This window comes from Scyliorhinus canicula, chromosome 2 (assembly GCF_902713615.1).
Source record: "Scyliorhinus canicula chromosome 2, sScyCan1.1, whole genome shotgun sequence".
In the NCBI taxonomy this organism is placed as follows: domain Eukaryota; kingdom Metazoa; phylum Chordata; class Chondrichthyes; order Carcharhiniformes; family Scyliorhinidae; genus Scyliorhinus; species Scyliorhinus canicula.
This window is the reverse complement of record NC_052147.1, coordinates 108,607,350-108,623,212: the sequence shown is the minus strand read 5'-3', so window position 1 is coordinate 108,623,212 and position 15,863 is coordinate 108,607,350. Positions and strand designations below refer to the sequence as shown.

General features: G+C 50.2%; 1 protein-coding gene across 4 annotated transcripts in view; it reads left to right on the top strand.

The window, feature by feature from the left end:
* slc8a3 (solute carrier family 8 member 3) overlaps positions 1-15,597 on the top strand; it is a 718,916-nt gene extending 703,319 nt beyond the window's left edge. For all 4 annotated transcript variants that reach the window (XM_038784611.1, XM_038784618.1, XM_038784603.1 and 1 more), the window contains 2 exons: positions 10,267-10,539; positions 14,958-15,597. In XM_038784611.1, the coding sequence (XP_038640539.1) occupies positions 10,267-10,539; positions 14,958-15,334 (650 nt within the window). In that variant the 3' untranslated portion in view covers positions 15,335-15,597. The remainder of the gene's footprint in view (positions 1-10,266; positions 10,540-14,957) is intronic.
* Positions 15,598-15,863: the final 266 nt, after the last annotated feature.

Below are 15,863 nucleotides of genomic sequence, written 5' to 3'. Positions count from 1 at the left end.
CCCTCACGGTGGCCTGACCCACGATCGGGGCCCACCGATCCGTGGGCGGGCCTGTGCCGTGGGGGCACTCTTTTCCTACGCGCCGGCCATGTAAGCCTACGCGATGGCCGGCGTGAAGGTGACCCTCCCTTGCGCATGCGCGTCGATGATGTCAGCAGCCACTGACGCTCCCGTGCATGTGCGGACCCGTGCCAGCCGGCGGAGTCTCTTCAGCCCCAGCTGGGGCGGCGCCAAAGGCCTTCCACACCGGCCGGCGGGGCATAAACCTAGCCCCTGAAGGTGCGGAGGATTCCGCACCTTTGGGGCGGCCCGATGCCGGAGTTGTTCACGCCACTCCTTCCCACCGGGTATGGGAGAATCCCGCCCTTGATCTCTCAGGAAATCAAGAGGGTATGGAGAGTAGGTGGGAAAGTGGAGTTGAAACAACGGGATAAACCATGACCATATAAATGGCACAGCAGGCTTGACGGGTATTGCACCCTCTTCCTGCTGCTATTTTCTTTGTTCTTGTGTGCTGTCTACCAGTGAGGGAATCACCTGGCTTTCCTGCAGAGCTAACCAATAAGCAGGAAATTGAGTCCTGGCCTCCAGGCCCCGATCTGCATCAAGTCGGACCTGTGGTGATCACAAGTTAACTAGATGCAATACAACTGAGCAAACACTAGAGGGGGCACGGGAGAGCCATATAAATAGACGGGGACAGGAAGTGAGGACATACTTCACAGAGGGCAGAACTTGGAGCAGGACACACGCCAGCTAGGAACACTGAAGGTAGCCATAGGTAACAGCACTGAAGAGAGAACGAACTCACAATAAAGCATCTTCTCCACATTTGAGACTACGAGCTTTATTAAGACACGAGTAACAACACATGGTACCCAGGAGTGGCTTCAGACGCTTACTACAGGACAACTCAGTGGCAGACACAGAAAGAACAAAATGGCATGGAAATCTCCTACTGGACATTCGACTTGGGAAGGCATCGCTGATGGGAGGAAGTGCCTTGGATCCACACTTCAGCTGGACACGACTGGAAATGTAAAAAGTGTCTGGGAAAGGTTTAAACAATGGTTCGGTTACGGTATCATAGCAAATGATGCAGCAGCAGCCTCAGACGAAATTAAAATAGCAATTCTCATCGAAGGACATGAAGCTAGGAAAGTTTATAATGGATTTAAATACTCAAAAGGTGAAGACAGAAACAGCTTACAAACGGTACTAAACAAATTTGAAGAGTACTGTGAGAAATTTGAACAGCAAGGCATGCTCAGAGGCCAAACTGCAGAGAGGCTGAGGGATGCAAAACTTAAAAAATCACGAAAAGAACAAGAAATCGCGAATGAAAAGTACAGATCAAAAAGAAGAAATAACACAAATTTATCACAAAGCCAAAACGCTGAAACCCAGTCCAGATCGGGAAGAGAAGGTAACTTACAACTTTTAGAAATCCAGTCCAGATGGGACAGAAAAATCGCTGAAATCCGCGAAAAAATGGTGTCGGAGCACATTTTGCAGTCTCCGGTAAGCAAAGAACTACAAATTGCGTCTGCGCATGCGCAGTTTAAAAAATATCGCGGTGCCGATCGTTATGCGCATGCGCAAGCCGCGCATGCGCAATGGAAACAAAACCGCACAGTGAAGGAGGAGGGCCGATTTGCGCATGCGCAATGCATTCCTGCGCATGACGTCATGACGTCGGAGCATCCCGACCACGCCCACTTAAAAGGGAAATGCCCGAAAATTGAAAACAAGACACTTAAAGTGGTAAACACAAATTTTCTTGCCTCAGAACACAGAAAAACGCCTGAACTTAAACCAACAGTTAAAAACAACTTGCACAACACCCTGAAAAAAGCAGTCTGCACCACCCAAAGTGAAGAGAACAAAAAGAATTCCGAAACAACAAAAGATGATTTGTTTTTCGAAGATTACCTCTCAGACATGGCTGAGTCAGTCGGACATGCTTATCACAGCATCAGCGACACGGTCGCAAAGCACAACACGAACCAACTCGTGGTAGATGAATCCAACCAAGATGATTTGGTTTTCAAAGAATACTACTCAGACATGGCTGAGTCAGTCGGATATGCTTATCACAGCATCAGCGACACGGTCGCAAAGTTCAACACGAATCAACTCGTGGTAGAAGAATCCAACCAGGATGATTTGGTTTTCGAAGAATACTACTCAGACACAGCTGAGTCAGTCGGATATGCTTATCACAGCATCAGCGACACGGTCGCAAAGTTCAACACGAATCAACTCGTGGTAGAAGAAGCCAACGAAGATGAAATGGGTTTCAAAGAATACTACTCAGACATGGAGGAGTTATTTGGACATGCTGATCACAGCATCAGCGACACCGTTGCAAAGCTCAACACGACTCTACTCATGGTAGATGAATCCAACAACATGATGCCATGGCAGCTCGTCGATACATTGGATGACAGCAATACCCTAGACGAAGACGACGCCACACAGAGAGCACAGGAAGACTCCACAGAGCGAGCGATGACAGGCTCCATAGGGCGAGTGATGAAAGACTCCAAAAGGGATGCAAGCAAACACTCCCTGGCGAACACCATGCATGAACAAGACCATGAAGGTAAACCCGCTGTATCTGAGCAACCGCAAGCAGACTATGAAAGTCTACCAAGCTCACAGGAACAAGAAGAAGGCAACGTACATCTAACCACTGACACCATGCATGCACAAGACCATGAAGGTCAACCTGCCGTATCTGAGCAACCACAAGCAGACTATGAAAGTCTAACAAGCTCACATGAACAAGAAGAAGACAATGCACCTCTACCCACTGCATGCGAAAACAGTGACAAGGTGATCACACTCGACGTACAGGATCACAGCGAGACTGACAGTTCTCAGCTTGTCTGTACCGAAGCACAGAGCGAAAACAGTAACAAGGTGATCGCACTCGACGTACAGGATCACAGTGAGACTGACAGTTCTCAGCTTGTCTGTACAGAAGCACAGAATCGGGCCACCCAACAGTCCAGAGAGACGATGCCGAAAGAAAACATGCAGATTTTGACTCCAGAAGAGGAGCACCTGGAGTCCAGAGAGACGATGCCGAAAGAAAACATGCAGATTTTGACTCCAGAAGAGGAGCACCTGGAGTCCAGAGAGACAACGCCGAAAGAAACCATGCAGATTCTGACTCCAGAAGAGGAGCACCTGGAGTCCAGAGAGACCAAGCCAAAAGAAACCATGCAGATTCTGACTCCAGAAGAGGAGCACCTGGAGTCCAGAGAGACCAAGCCAAAAGAAACCATGCAGATTTTGACTCCAGAAGAGGAGCACCTGGAATCCAGTGAGACAACATCAACGGAAATCATGAAGATTTCAACTCCAGAAGCGGAGCGCCAAGAATCCAGAGACACCGCGTCAAATGAAATCGAGAAGAATTTGACTCCGGAAGAGGAGCACCAAGAAAGCAAAGATGAGGAATCCAATTCTCCACAAATGATTGAGGTCACCTGCACCGATGCAACATCAGATCATTCGCACCACTCTCGAGACGAAATGCTCAATGACTCAAATTATCCACTCGGGACACGAATAGAGTATAACAAGAAAAACAAAAGTCAAAAGAAGCACAGCAGAAACGAGAACGACAACAGAAAGAACAAAAGCAACATGAAGCGCGACAAGACAAACAACAAAGTCAGGCACACAGATAGCGACAACGACAGAGACAGAAACAACAGGAACGGCAACGAAAACAACAAAGTCAGGAACAAAGACAGCGACAACACCAAAGACAGAAACGACAAAAACAGCAACACGAACGGCAACGAAAACAACAAAGTCAGGAACAACGACAGTGCCAACACCAAAGACAGAAACGACAAAAACAGCAACAAGTACGGCAACGAAAACAACAAAGACAGGAACGACAGAAACAACAGCAATGAAACAACGACTTGTACACAATGGTACTACTTGGCACATGAAGGACAATGCCACAGCACACTGCAAAACGATGACAAGACTACCAACATGTCATGGGATGACGACGAATCGCACAAACTCACGTCTGCTCCAGAACGAGCAAGCACACCAGCATCCAAGGCGGATGAGACAATAAATCAACACCACAAGCACAGAAAAAAGTCCATGCCAGTCAACATCAGTGAGGTGACCATGCAAACACCTCGGGATGATGCATTGGGTACTTAAAATAACAAGGAACACCAACAACATTCACAGCGGACTTGCAATATCAATATCACCACGTCATCAACAACAAAAAGAAAAAAAAAAGCTCTGAACAAATTCATCAAGTTTGGACTCATAAATGTTTTTATTAAGATTGGACATATAACTACATTGGCTTTGTACAATATGCAATAGCACCATCACCTGTATAGATACGCATATCATAAGTAACTGTTTTCTATAATTTTCTTTAACGATGTACAGCAAATATGTAAAGAGAAAAAGGGGGATGTGGTGATCGTAGATTTACTAGATACAAAACAACTGAGCAAACACCAGAGGGAGAGCTATAAATACACCGGGACAGGATGTACAATTTTCTTTAACGATGTACAGAAAATATGTAAAGAGAAAAAGGGGGATGTGGTGATCACAAGTTAACTAGATGCAATACAACTGAGCAAACACTAGAGGGGGCACGGGAGAGCCATATAAATAGACGGGGACAGGAAGTGAGGACACACTTCACAGAGGGCAGAACTTGGAGCAGGACACACGCCAGCTAGGAACACTGAAGGTAGCCATAGGTAACAGCACTGAAGAGAGAACAAACTCACAATAAAGCATCTTCTCCACATTTGAGACTACGAGCTTTATTAAGACACGAGTAACAACACAGGACCCTCACCAGTTTCGGGTGGGTGTCCATGCAGCTTGCTCATGCGAGCAGGTTAAATAAAAGATCACGGGGTGCAATGTGTGTGTGGCGTAAGGCGAGATTTAATCAAAAAGTTTCTAAGTGTGGCTGCAAGTGGGAACTGCTGCAAGCTTCCCAGTGCTTGGCCCGGCGAGGTTATCACCGCTATAAAATGCTAATCGGTCCATTTAACGAGGCCCCTTGGACTTAACGGCGCAAAGGATGGTCCCGCCGGCCGATTCGCCGGACTGCCTTTGCCGACCCGCTACTAACAACAGAGAACAGCACTTAAACTGCTCCTGCACAGCCAACACTACTCAGCTCGCATTCATGCATCCGAGTAGACCGGCCCCACAATTTAGGGATGCCAACCAGGGAGATTACTGGGCACGGTCGAGGCCAGATGGGATGCTCTGTTCCACCGAGGGTCGTGAAAGGTCAGCCACAGGGCAGCCAGTGCCACCTGGGAGGAAGTGGCAGTGGCCATCAGCTTGGGGAGCGTGCACCCAGGAAGACCGGCACCCAGTGCCGCAAGAAAATCAACGACCTTTGCCGTGCCACTGAGATGGATTGGCATCAGACCCCCAACCCCATCCCACCTCCCTCACAAAAATGCTCCTGGCACCTCCCCTGTCCAGCAGCGTTCCGTTACCCGGCTCACCCATCTCCAGCAGTGCCGCTCATGCGGCCACCCCCCATATTGCCCATACTCCTCATTTATCCCCCCCCCCAACATACAGTCATCTACCCAAAACCCCAAAATAGCTAACGATGCCCCCCTCTGTGTCCCTGCAGGAGATGATTGCACACAACAGATGGGCGAGGGCACAGACAAGTTGCAGAGTGCCAGATATCAGAGTCTTCACGCCTTATGAGGAGCGGGCCCTGGAGGTCGCGGGGGAGGTAGAAGATAGATCTGTCATCAACGTACAGGTCAGAATTTGACACAGAGGTGAGGATCCACCGGTCCCCACCCAGATGAACTGTCACACATGAGTTGTTAATGCCATACAGAATGACCCATCCCTCCCACTGACCACTTGTCCATTCTCCCGCAGGTTCCTCATCCAACAGTGCCGGCCCATCTTGGCTGGTTCACCTGACTACCCCCCATGGCAACACCTCGGAATGGAGCTCCGAGGGTTCCACCGTTGACGCATCACACCTGTCATTCCCACCCTCCACCAGCGCAGAGACACACATCTCGGTTTGCAATGTTAGTGGACAGACATCGGGGACACATTCTGATGAGCACCACACAGTTACTGATGCACATCAGGTGGAGGCGAGACAGCAGTTAGAGGTCTGCTGGATCCCGGGACCCACCTCGATCCCAGTCAGATGCTGAGCCTCCGGACCATGTTTACCTGGAGCTGATGCAGGTGCCAGGGTGCGGCCGTGATATTCAGAGGGGAATTTCAATGATCCTCCAGCAGGACAATAGCCGATTGAAGGATTCCAGAGGCTTTGGGCACAGGAGATGGCACCAGCAATGCGTGGCGCCGAGGCCAAATCACTGAGATGGCGGCCGCAGTGGAGAGCCTGGTGCACGACGTCGGCAGCATGAGTGGAGGTGTCCAAGACATGGCTCAATCGGTAACACCCATGGCGGAGAGCCTCGATAGCATGTCCCAATCGCTGGGAGACATGACCCAGTAATAATAATGATAATCATTATAGTCACAAGTAGGCTTAACACTGCAATGAAGTTCTGTGAAAATCCCCTAGTTGCCACACTCCAGTGCCTGTTTGGGTACACTGAGGGAGAATTCAGAATGTCCAAGAGCTGGTGCAGACTTGATGGGCCGAATGGCCTCCTTCTGCACTGTACATTCTATGATTCTACGACATGGGGAGAATGTGCGGACTCCGCATAGACCGTGACCCAAGCAGGAATTGAACCAGGGACGCTGGCACTGTGAAGCAATAGTGCTAACGACAGTGCCAGGCGGGCCTTGATGAGGCGCTGTAGGCATGTCCCAGTCTCAGATATGCAGTGCCGTAGCCCTCCAGAACACCTCCCGGTCACTAGGGGAAGTCTCCCTGTCCTATGTAGGCATAGCCGAGGTGCTGTTGGGTATGTTCTGGTCAGTGGTGGATGTGTCCCAGTCGCAGTGAGCATTGCCGGGGCGCTCCTGAGCATGTCCCAGTCACTGAGAGCATCAGCGAGGACATCGACATTGTGCTTCAGACATCGGGGAGCCGCCAGGTCTGAGCCAGAATGGGGAGAGTGGAGTGGCACCATCGGGGGGTTGGAGCAGTTTAGGATACATATGTAAATTATTAAAAATCCTTGACCTCAACCAATATGACGCCCCTGGTGCATTCCTCCGCAATGCAGACTGAGCACCAATCCCATGCCCCATCTTCCAGACATGAAGGTCCTGGATTCTTCCTCCCCCCCCCCCCCCCCCCCCCCCCCCCCCCGCCAATCCCCAAGCTCAGCCCAGGTCAGGGGCAGCCACTCCAGCTGCTTCGCAAACCCCCACCCCACACCGATGGCGACCCATCCTGACCAAGGCTGGCCCCCCTCCGAGCACCGCCGGGCTTTTTGCCTGTGAGCGAAGATGGCTAATCACCTCCTCGGGTCCATGCAGCAGCCCTTCTGCCAACTTCACGTTTTTATAAAGGAATACTAATCGCCGTCCACGTCACCACTTGCTGAGGAGGCTGTTAGATAACCGGGGCGGGGGAACGTTCGCGAATTATATAGAGATTGCACTTAAGTGGTGATTATTGGTTTCTCGCCACGCTACAGCGGGATCCTGGACTCGCCTCCGGGAGCGGGCCGGTTAGATCGTAGACAGGCGCCCAGAGCGGTTCTCGATTTTAGCCACTCCCGCAATTTAACGGCCTTGTCACACTCTGACTTAAGCACAATGCTGCCATTAAATCACACCCATGGTATTTAGTCCTCTTGACAACCAGTTTCAGCTACATATTGTTTTGTGAAGAATTTCCTCCTGTGCTGACTAAAGTAGCCTCTGCAGAGTGTGACACCTTTTCTGTTTATGTAGCTGGTTATTGATTGGAGAAAACGTTGTATACTTTGAGTGATTGTGAATGAAGTCCACACACAGATGCAGTGACAATTTTGGTAAATTGGTGATTCAGTGACAGATGTTAATGACACCTTGGCAACAGCTGGAGTATTGCAACTGCTCGGAGAGTGTCAGGGGAATCAATGGTGCCTGATGGCAGGAAATAATCCTCAAAAGAAAAACAGTTCTGATGACATTCCTTAACAATTATAAACTGTCTTTCTGTTCCTGTTTAGGACTCCTACTTTTCTGAAGATAGTGACTGCCCCACAGGTCCTGACAACACTGCTATCTCACCAAGTGACTCTTTACATATCTATATATCCATTCACATTTCCAAATATGAATCCGGATAGTGAGGATCATGGGTAGGATTCTCCGGTCCTCCAGCCCCGTGTTTCTTGGTGGCGTGCCGTTCAATGGTGGCGCGGTTCTCTGTTCCTGCCCCTGTCAATTGGATTTCCCATTAGAGCCTCTGGGAACCCCAAGGACAGGGGAGCTCTGCCGGCGGGAACAGAGAATCCCAGTGGCTGGAGAGTTCAGGCCATGATGATTATTCAATTGCAGAGGTCATCATTAATGTCATGTGAGTGTCCCTTTAAGAAAGGTTTTGTCTTATCACATGGCTTCAGTGATGTCATTGTGTGGGTGGAGCTGGGCTGTGGCTGTGTGAGAGTTTTACTTTCGCTTTCAGGACTCAGACAGGAGAAAGAAGTGTTTTGGCCTGTCTCTCTCTAGTTTCAATTTAAATATCTGTTCCAGTAAAAATCACCTTGGTGGTGGCTTTTAAGATGTAGTTTGCTTTGCGGAAGGGTTTAAACCTGCTGGTGAGATGGGGTCAGAATCTCAGGGAAAGCCAGTCTTATTTCTGCCTGGCTCGACAATTGCCAAGCAGGAATGTTCCCTTCCAGTCGGGGAACACTTCAGCAGTCAAGGGAATTCAGCCTCTGATCTTCGGGTAAACATTCTCCAAGGCGGCCTTCAGGACGCGCGACAATGCAGGATCGCCGAGTAGAAATGTATAGCCAGGTTCTGCTCAAATGACTACGGCCTCAACTGGGACCTTGGATTCATGTCGCATTACATTCACCCCACACCATCTGGCCTGGGCTTGCAAAATCCTACCAACTGTCCTGGCTTGAGACAATTCACGCCTCTTTAACCTATGATTATCCCTCTCTCCAGTTGCTCTGTTTGGACTTGTAAAGACTTAATTACCTGCAAAGACTCGCCTTCAAAGCATTATCTTGCATCTTTGACTTTGTCTGTATAAATGTTTCTGGAACCTACCTCTTCATTCACCTGAGGAAGGAGCAGTGCTCTGAAAGCTTGTGATTCGAAACAAACCTGTTGGACTTTAACCTGGTGTTGTAAGACTTCTTACTGTGCTCACTCCAGTCCAACGCCGGCATCTCCACATCAGTCTTATTCAAGTGAGAATGCAGAGTGCTGGGCCATGTCCTTGAAAAGGGGTTTTGGTTCATGAGATTTTGTTTTTGAATTGGAACAGTTAAGGGAGAATTCATTCAGTGTTATACATAGCTAACTGTAGCTGTGGGGTGTCTTTATATTTGTAATTGATAAAAAATCTTGCTGTGTGTTTATATAAATGTTAGCTCAGTTCTTAGAATAAAGCTTATTTTGATTAAAGTGTCTGGGAAGACTATTGAATCACACCTCAAGTGAAGGCTCTTGTGCTCATCCTAGCCAAATTCAAAAAAAGTAATAGGTCAGGTGAACTCCATAATGCACTTTGGAGTTTTTTAAACCCTGGCCCATAACACTGACCTCACATTACTTTACATCCACATGGCTATGCCTTGCAGTAGGGTGTCACTTGTTGATGCCTAGAACCTGCTGTGCTTTAGTCAAGGGAAGTTGAAGTTATGTATTGGCACTTGTACTATCTTCCCCACTGAGTGCAACTCAGTAGAGTTTGTGAGTCCAAATAGTAATCTTCCTGGTCCTCCTGACTCATTTCTGTGGTGAATGCTTACATATCATGCCTGCACAGATTGTGTTCAAGCACAAGGGGTGGGATTTTCCAGCCCTTCCCACCAGCGGGATCTTTAGGTCGGACTAAAGTCAATCCCCTAGCCCCTGCACCCCCCCACCACCCCTCACCCACACTGCCCTAGTGTGTTTCCCGGCGAAGGTATGGACGAGACATGCCGTAGGCATAGGTGGGACTGAATGATCCCACCGCCGGCCAATGGCGAGCCGCCTCCACTACCGGAAAACACACTGCTGCTGAAGGGGGGGGGGGGGGGGAGAGGGGGGGGGGGAATCCTGTTGAGGTTTACCTGTTGATTTAATGTTATCTTATCATTTCTCTTGTATGTCTATCAGGCGATGAGGAGGATGAAGACACAGGAGAGGAACGGCTGCCCTCGTGTTTTGACTACGTGATGCATTTTTTGACCGTCTTCTGGAAGGTCCTGTTTGCCTGCGTGCCTCCCACTGAATACTGGAATGGATGGGCCTGCTTCATTACGTCCATCATCATCATTGGCCTCCTCACAGCCGTAATTGGTGACCTGGCCTCTCACTTTGGCTGCACAATTGGCCTGAAGGATTCGGTCACAGCTGTGATATTTGTAGCTCTCGGCACTTCAGTACCAGGTAAATAACCATGAGGGCCCCAGAAAATAAATGCTACTTCCTGTTTATATGATTATTGTCCTTCTACTAAAATTGTTGCAGAATCTTCACGTTAACTTAAACAGTTTCAACTCAGGTGAAAAAGAACCATTTAGATATTACCTTATTGAAATGTCTCCAAATGCTCCAGTTGCAATGAATTACTTTTGACGTCCAGTGATTGCTGTTAAAGCAACAGCCATTTTGCACTTGACAAGATTCTACAACCACCAGTTTGGTCAGTAATGGGACTGATTTTCCTCTGCTTTCCTATTGGGTTAGGCCTCTCTTCCAGGCTCAAAGCAGAGGAAAGTGTAGCAGAGTGTGGCTGCCTGAGGAACAGATAACCCGATATATAGCAAATATACGGAAAGTAATGTCACATCGCCTAACTTTGCCATTTGTCCACTGCAACACCCATTGAATGTCGGCCTCAGAAGTTGCATTAGGTCTCCCACCACACCCACCAGCCCCGCAGACCCCTACCCACTCAGATTGGAAGACCCAGAAAGGTGAGGTCCATAGGGTCACAGTGGGCACAATCCCAATGGAGTAGCCAGGATCAAAGGCCAATGCATTTTTTACAATATAACACTCCCTCTTAGAGTTAGGATTCTTAGATCTGTAACCCTGGTTCGGCATATTCCAGGAGATGTCGGCAGAAGTGATGCCATCGTAGTCCAGCAGCATAACGCATGCGGGTTCCAGGTTTATTAGTTAGCTGTACCAACAAAGATACGTTAATATAAATCCTACCCACCTTTTCTCACCACTCTTAATGTGCAATAATTGGGGGTTGTGGGAATGTGGTGGGGAGCGGAGGAAAAATGAAAATAGAAAATGGGGTCGGCCATTGGGCGGCACCCCAGCACAGTGGTTAGCACTGTTGCTTCACAGAGTCAGGTTCAATTTCCGGCTTGGGTCACTGTCTGTGCGGAGTTTGCACGTTCTCCCTGTGCCTACGTGGGTTTCCTCCAGGTGCTCCGGTTTCCTCCCACAAGTCCCGAAAGACGTGCTTGTTAGGTGAATTGAACATTCTGAATTCTCCCTCTGTGTCCCGAAACTGGTGCCGGAATGTGGCGACTAGGGGCTTTTTCACAGTAACTTCATTGCAGTGTTAATGTAAGCCAACTTGTGACAATAAAGATTCTTATTATTATTTAGGTCTACAAGCCTGCTCCACCATTCGTTATGAGCATGGCTGATCATCCAACTCAGTACCCTGTTCCCGCTACCCCCCAATATCCTTTGATGCTTTTAGCCTTGACAGCTATATCTAACTCTGTCTTGAAAACATATGGGGCGGCATTCTCCATCGGCTGGCACCGGAATTGGGAAACGTGATTGGGTGAAGAATTGGTTCCGATGCCAAAACCGTGGAAAAAACTGGGGGCGGGATTCTCCGACTCCCCGCTGGGTCGGAGAATCGCTGGGGGGGCGGCATGAATCCCGCCCCTGCCAGCTGCCGAATTCTCCGGCACCGGAGATTTGGCGGGGGCAGGAATCGTGCCGCACTGGTCAGCGGCAGCTGGCAGTGCCCCTCCCCCAGTGATTCTCCAGCCCGCGATGGGCCGAGGTGCCGCCCATTTTTGGCCTATCCCACCGGCGTATGTTACACCAGGTATTTGCTGACGGGACCTGGCTGCGTGAGCAGCCTCTGGGGTCCTCGGGGAGGCGCGGGGGGATTTGGCCCCGGGGGGTGCCCCCACGGTGGCCTGGTCCGCGATCGGGGCCCACCAATCAGCGGGGAGGCCTGTGCTGTGGGGGCATTCTAATGTTTCGCGTCAGCCGCTATGGTCCTCCGCCATGGCCGACGCGAAACATTAGAGTGCCCCCACAGCACAGGCCTCCCCGCTGATTGGTGGACCCCGATCGCGCACCAGGCCACCGTGGGGGCACCCCCTGGGGCCAGATCCCCCCGTGCCTCCACGAGGACCCCGGAGGCTGCTCACGCAGCCAGGTCCCGCCAGCAAATACCTGGTGTAACATACGCTGGTGGCATAGGCCGAAAACAGGCGGCATCTCGGCCCATCGCGGGCCAGAAAATCATCGGGGGGGGGCACTGCCAGTGGCCGCTGACCAGTGTGGCGCAGTTCCGCCCCCGCCAAATCCCTGGCACCAGGGAATTCGGCAGCTGGCAGGGGCGGGATTGATTCCTCCCCTGCGCATGCGCTGGGATGACGCTAGCACGTGCTGGCGCTCCCGCGCATGCGCCAACTGGCGCCGGCCAGCGGAGGTCTTTCGGTGCTGGTTGGCGTGGCGCCAAGCCCCTTCCCCGTCTGCCGGCGTGGCTCAAACCTCTCCGGTGCCGACCTAGCCCCTAGCGCCGGAGTGGTTCACGCCATTCCTCAGCGCCGGGACCCCCTCGCCTGGCTGGGTAGGGGAGAATCCCACCCCAGTTTCCTGCCAAATCGCAATTCTCTGTCACCTCAAAAGCGGCGTTGATGCATTCCAGACCGCACGTACAGTAAACACCATTGGCATATAATTAGCGGGCCTGACCTGGTATTCTCCGGGAGCCCTGCAATTCTTCGCCTCCACTGAGGTGGATTCCCATCAGCGAGGTTCACTTGTGCTTTTTAAAAATCATGAAACAGGCGCCGTGGCTGCTGAGGGAGAGAGAGGGGGTACGAAAAGTGTCCAACATTGCCATAGTTTGCTGACAGCCATGTCGCTGGCCAGGGGCTTCTGCCAGGACCGGGGTGAGTAGCAGGGGTTAGCCAGGCGGTGAGCTCTGGGGTCGGGGTGAATGGACACAGAGCACCATTGCCACGGCCTGCAAGGCAGCCATGCAGCTGCGCACACCACTGACAGCCCACTGTGAACTTAGGGCCACAGGTTATCTGGGTGTTCCCCTAGAGCACCACCCTGGGTATCCTCTGGCCCCAGCCGACCCATCAGCTCCAGCGCAACCAGTGCCATCTTGTTGGCTGGGATGACTGCGTTTGGGGAGTGTGTTGTGTATTTGCGGCTGCAGCTTGTCAGCCTCCCGAGTGTCAATCCTGCACCATTTCTCATTGGAATCGTTTGTGTTCCGTGTGGCACCGGTGCTAGCCCCTCCACAGTTGCTGAATCGGTCCAGGTGTGGCGCCAGTTTTGCTGTTGTGGAAGCCCACGAATCCCGCCCCGATGTCAACACTTATTCTGAGGAAAAGAAAATCCTACCCGCAATGTTTTGACCTTAACTACTTTCTGTGGTAACAAATTCCACAGGCTCACCACTCTCTGGGTGAAGAATTTTATCATCTCAGTCCTAAATGGTCTACCCTGTATCTTCAGGCTGTAACCCCTGGTTCTGGACATCCCCGCCATCGTGAACATTCTTCCTGCATCTACCCTGTGGGCGGCACGGCAGCACAGTGGCTAGAACTGTGGCTTCACAGCTCCAGGGTCCCAGGTTCGATTCCCGGCTTAGGTCACTGTCTGTACGGAGTCTGCACGTTCTCCCTGTGTCTGCCTTGGTTTCCTCCGGGTGCTCTGGTTTCCTCCCACAGTCCAAAGATGTGAAGGTTTGGTGGATTGGCCATGCGAAATTGTCCTTAGTATCCAAAAAGATACTAAAAAGGTACCAAAAAGGTTACGAGGGATTACTGGGTTACGGGGATAGGGTGGAAGTGTGAGCTTAAGTGGGGTGGGCTTAAGTGGGGTGGTCTTTCCAAGGGTCGGTGCAGACTCGATGGGCTAAATGGCCTCCTTCTGCAATGTAAATTCTATGTCTATGTCTACCCTGTCTAGTCCTGTTAGAATTTTATAGGTTTCTATGAGATCCCCCTTATTCTTCTAAACTCCAACAAATAATATCCTAACCGACTCAATCTCTCTTCATATGTCAGTTGGTTAGGATACTGGAAACATCAAAAACAAGAAAATCTCAATCCCGTCTGAGCTTCTGGCATTTCACTTGACACGTCATGTCAGCACTCCTCCATTCCCTCCAGCCCGCCTCTAGCCACAGTGCCCTCTGGATCATTGCCTCATGACTCCTGCTGTAAGGTGTGAATGGCAGGTGGGGACATGGCTGACTTGGCTGTTTGTTCTGCATATGGAAATAGTTTCTTGACACTCTGTGCCCAAAGCAGGAGGAACTGGCATTTGGGCATAGCATTGGCCTACAGGAAAAAAACAGCAAGACTCGGGGAAATGACTGCTGCTGGTCCGAACTGGTGTTATATAGATTCAAAATGGAACTCCAGTTCAGACTACTATCAGTCATTTTATTGTCTTTAACCTTCCTGGTGGCACGTGTGAAATTGTGCAACAGCATATCACAAGGCATTAAGATGCAGGGAGGGGGAATGAGGAGCAGAAAAGTTCCCAATTGCTTTATTCAGGGGGTGGGGATTATTTCTGGTACGGAGCGAATGACATGCTGACCTGCTGAGCCTTTTGTTATTTTACAGATACCTTTGCCAGCAAGGTGGCTGCCTCCCAGGACCACTATGCCGATGCCTCCATTGGAAATGTTACCGGAAGCAACGCAGTCAATGTTTTCCTGGGCATTGGGTTGGCGTGGTCCATCGCTGCCATCTACTGGGCATCCCAGGGCAAGGAATTCCATGTCGAAGCAGGCACCTTGGCGTTCTCTGTTACTCTCTTCACCATCTTTGCTTTTGTCAGCATCAGCATCCTGCTGTACAGGAGGAGGCCGCACATCGGGGGCGAGCTTGGCGGTCCGTGGGGACCCCGCATTGTCACTGTCATGGCATTTGGAGGATTGTGGTTACTGTACATTCTGTTTTCTTGCTTGGAAGCCTACTGCTACATCAAGGGATTCTAAAGCAAAGGGGACCCCCTCTGCTACCCCCCACCCCCAAAGAGACACACCACTTGAATCTCTTCAAACACAATGCAATACTTGCCAACAATATTCCTCTCTTTAAGGAAAAAAAAAACATTGGAGATGTTCCCATTGAAGAGGGCAGCATTCACCCTACAAATAAAACAAAAACACAAGACATTTTGTAGAGAGCTGTCCTGTATCTTCATCACTCACTCCTAAGCTTTCTTGCCTTACAGAAGGGTTTTTATTCAACTACAAAGAGGGGGGGTGGGGGAGGGAGGGAGGGAGGGTGATCGGTGGGAAGGAAGAGAGGTATTGGGATATTGTTGGGTTATGTGAACTGACATGGATGAAAGGTGTGTCTAGTTGAAGAGTCAATTGAAGATAACAGAAACAGCGACGGGAGCTGCCCTTAAGTGGAAAAGCCTACAGCGTGTCCAAAGCAATTTTACGTCCAGTCCTTACTGCTGAGAGATAATACACCCATCAGAATTTTTAAAAATAGTAATGCTTCATAGAAGGAACT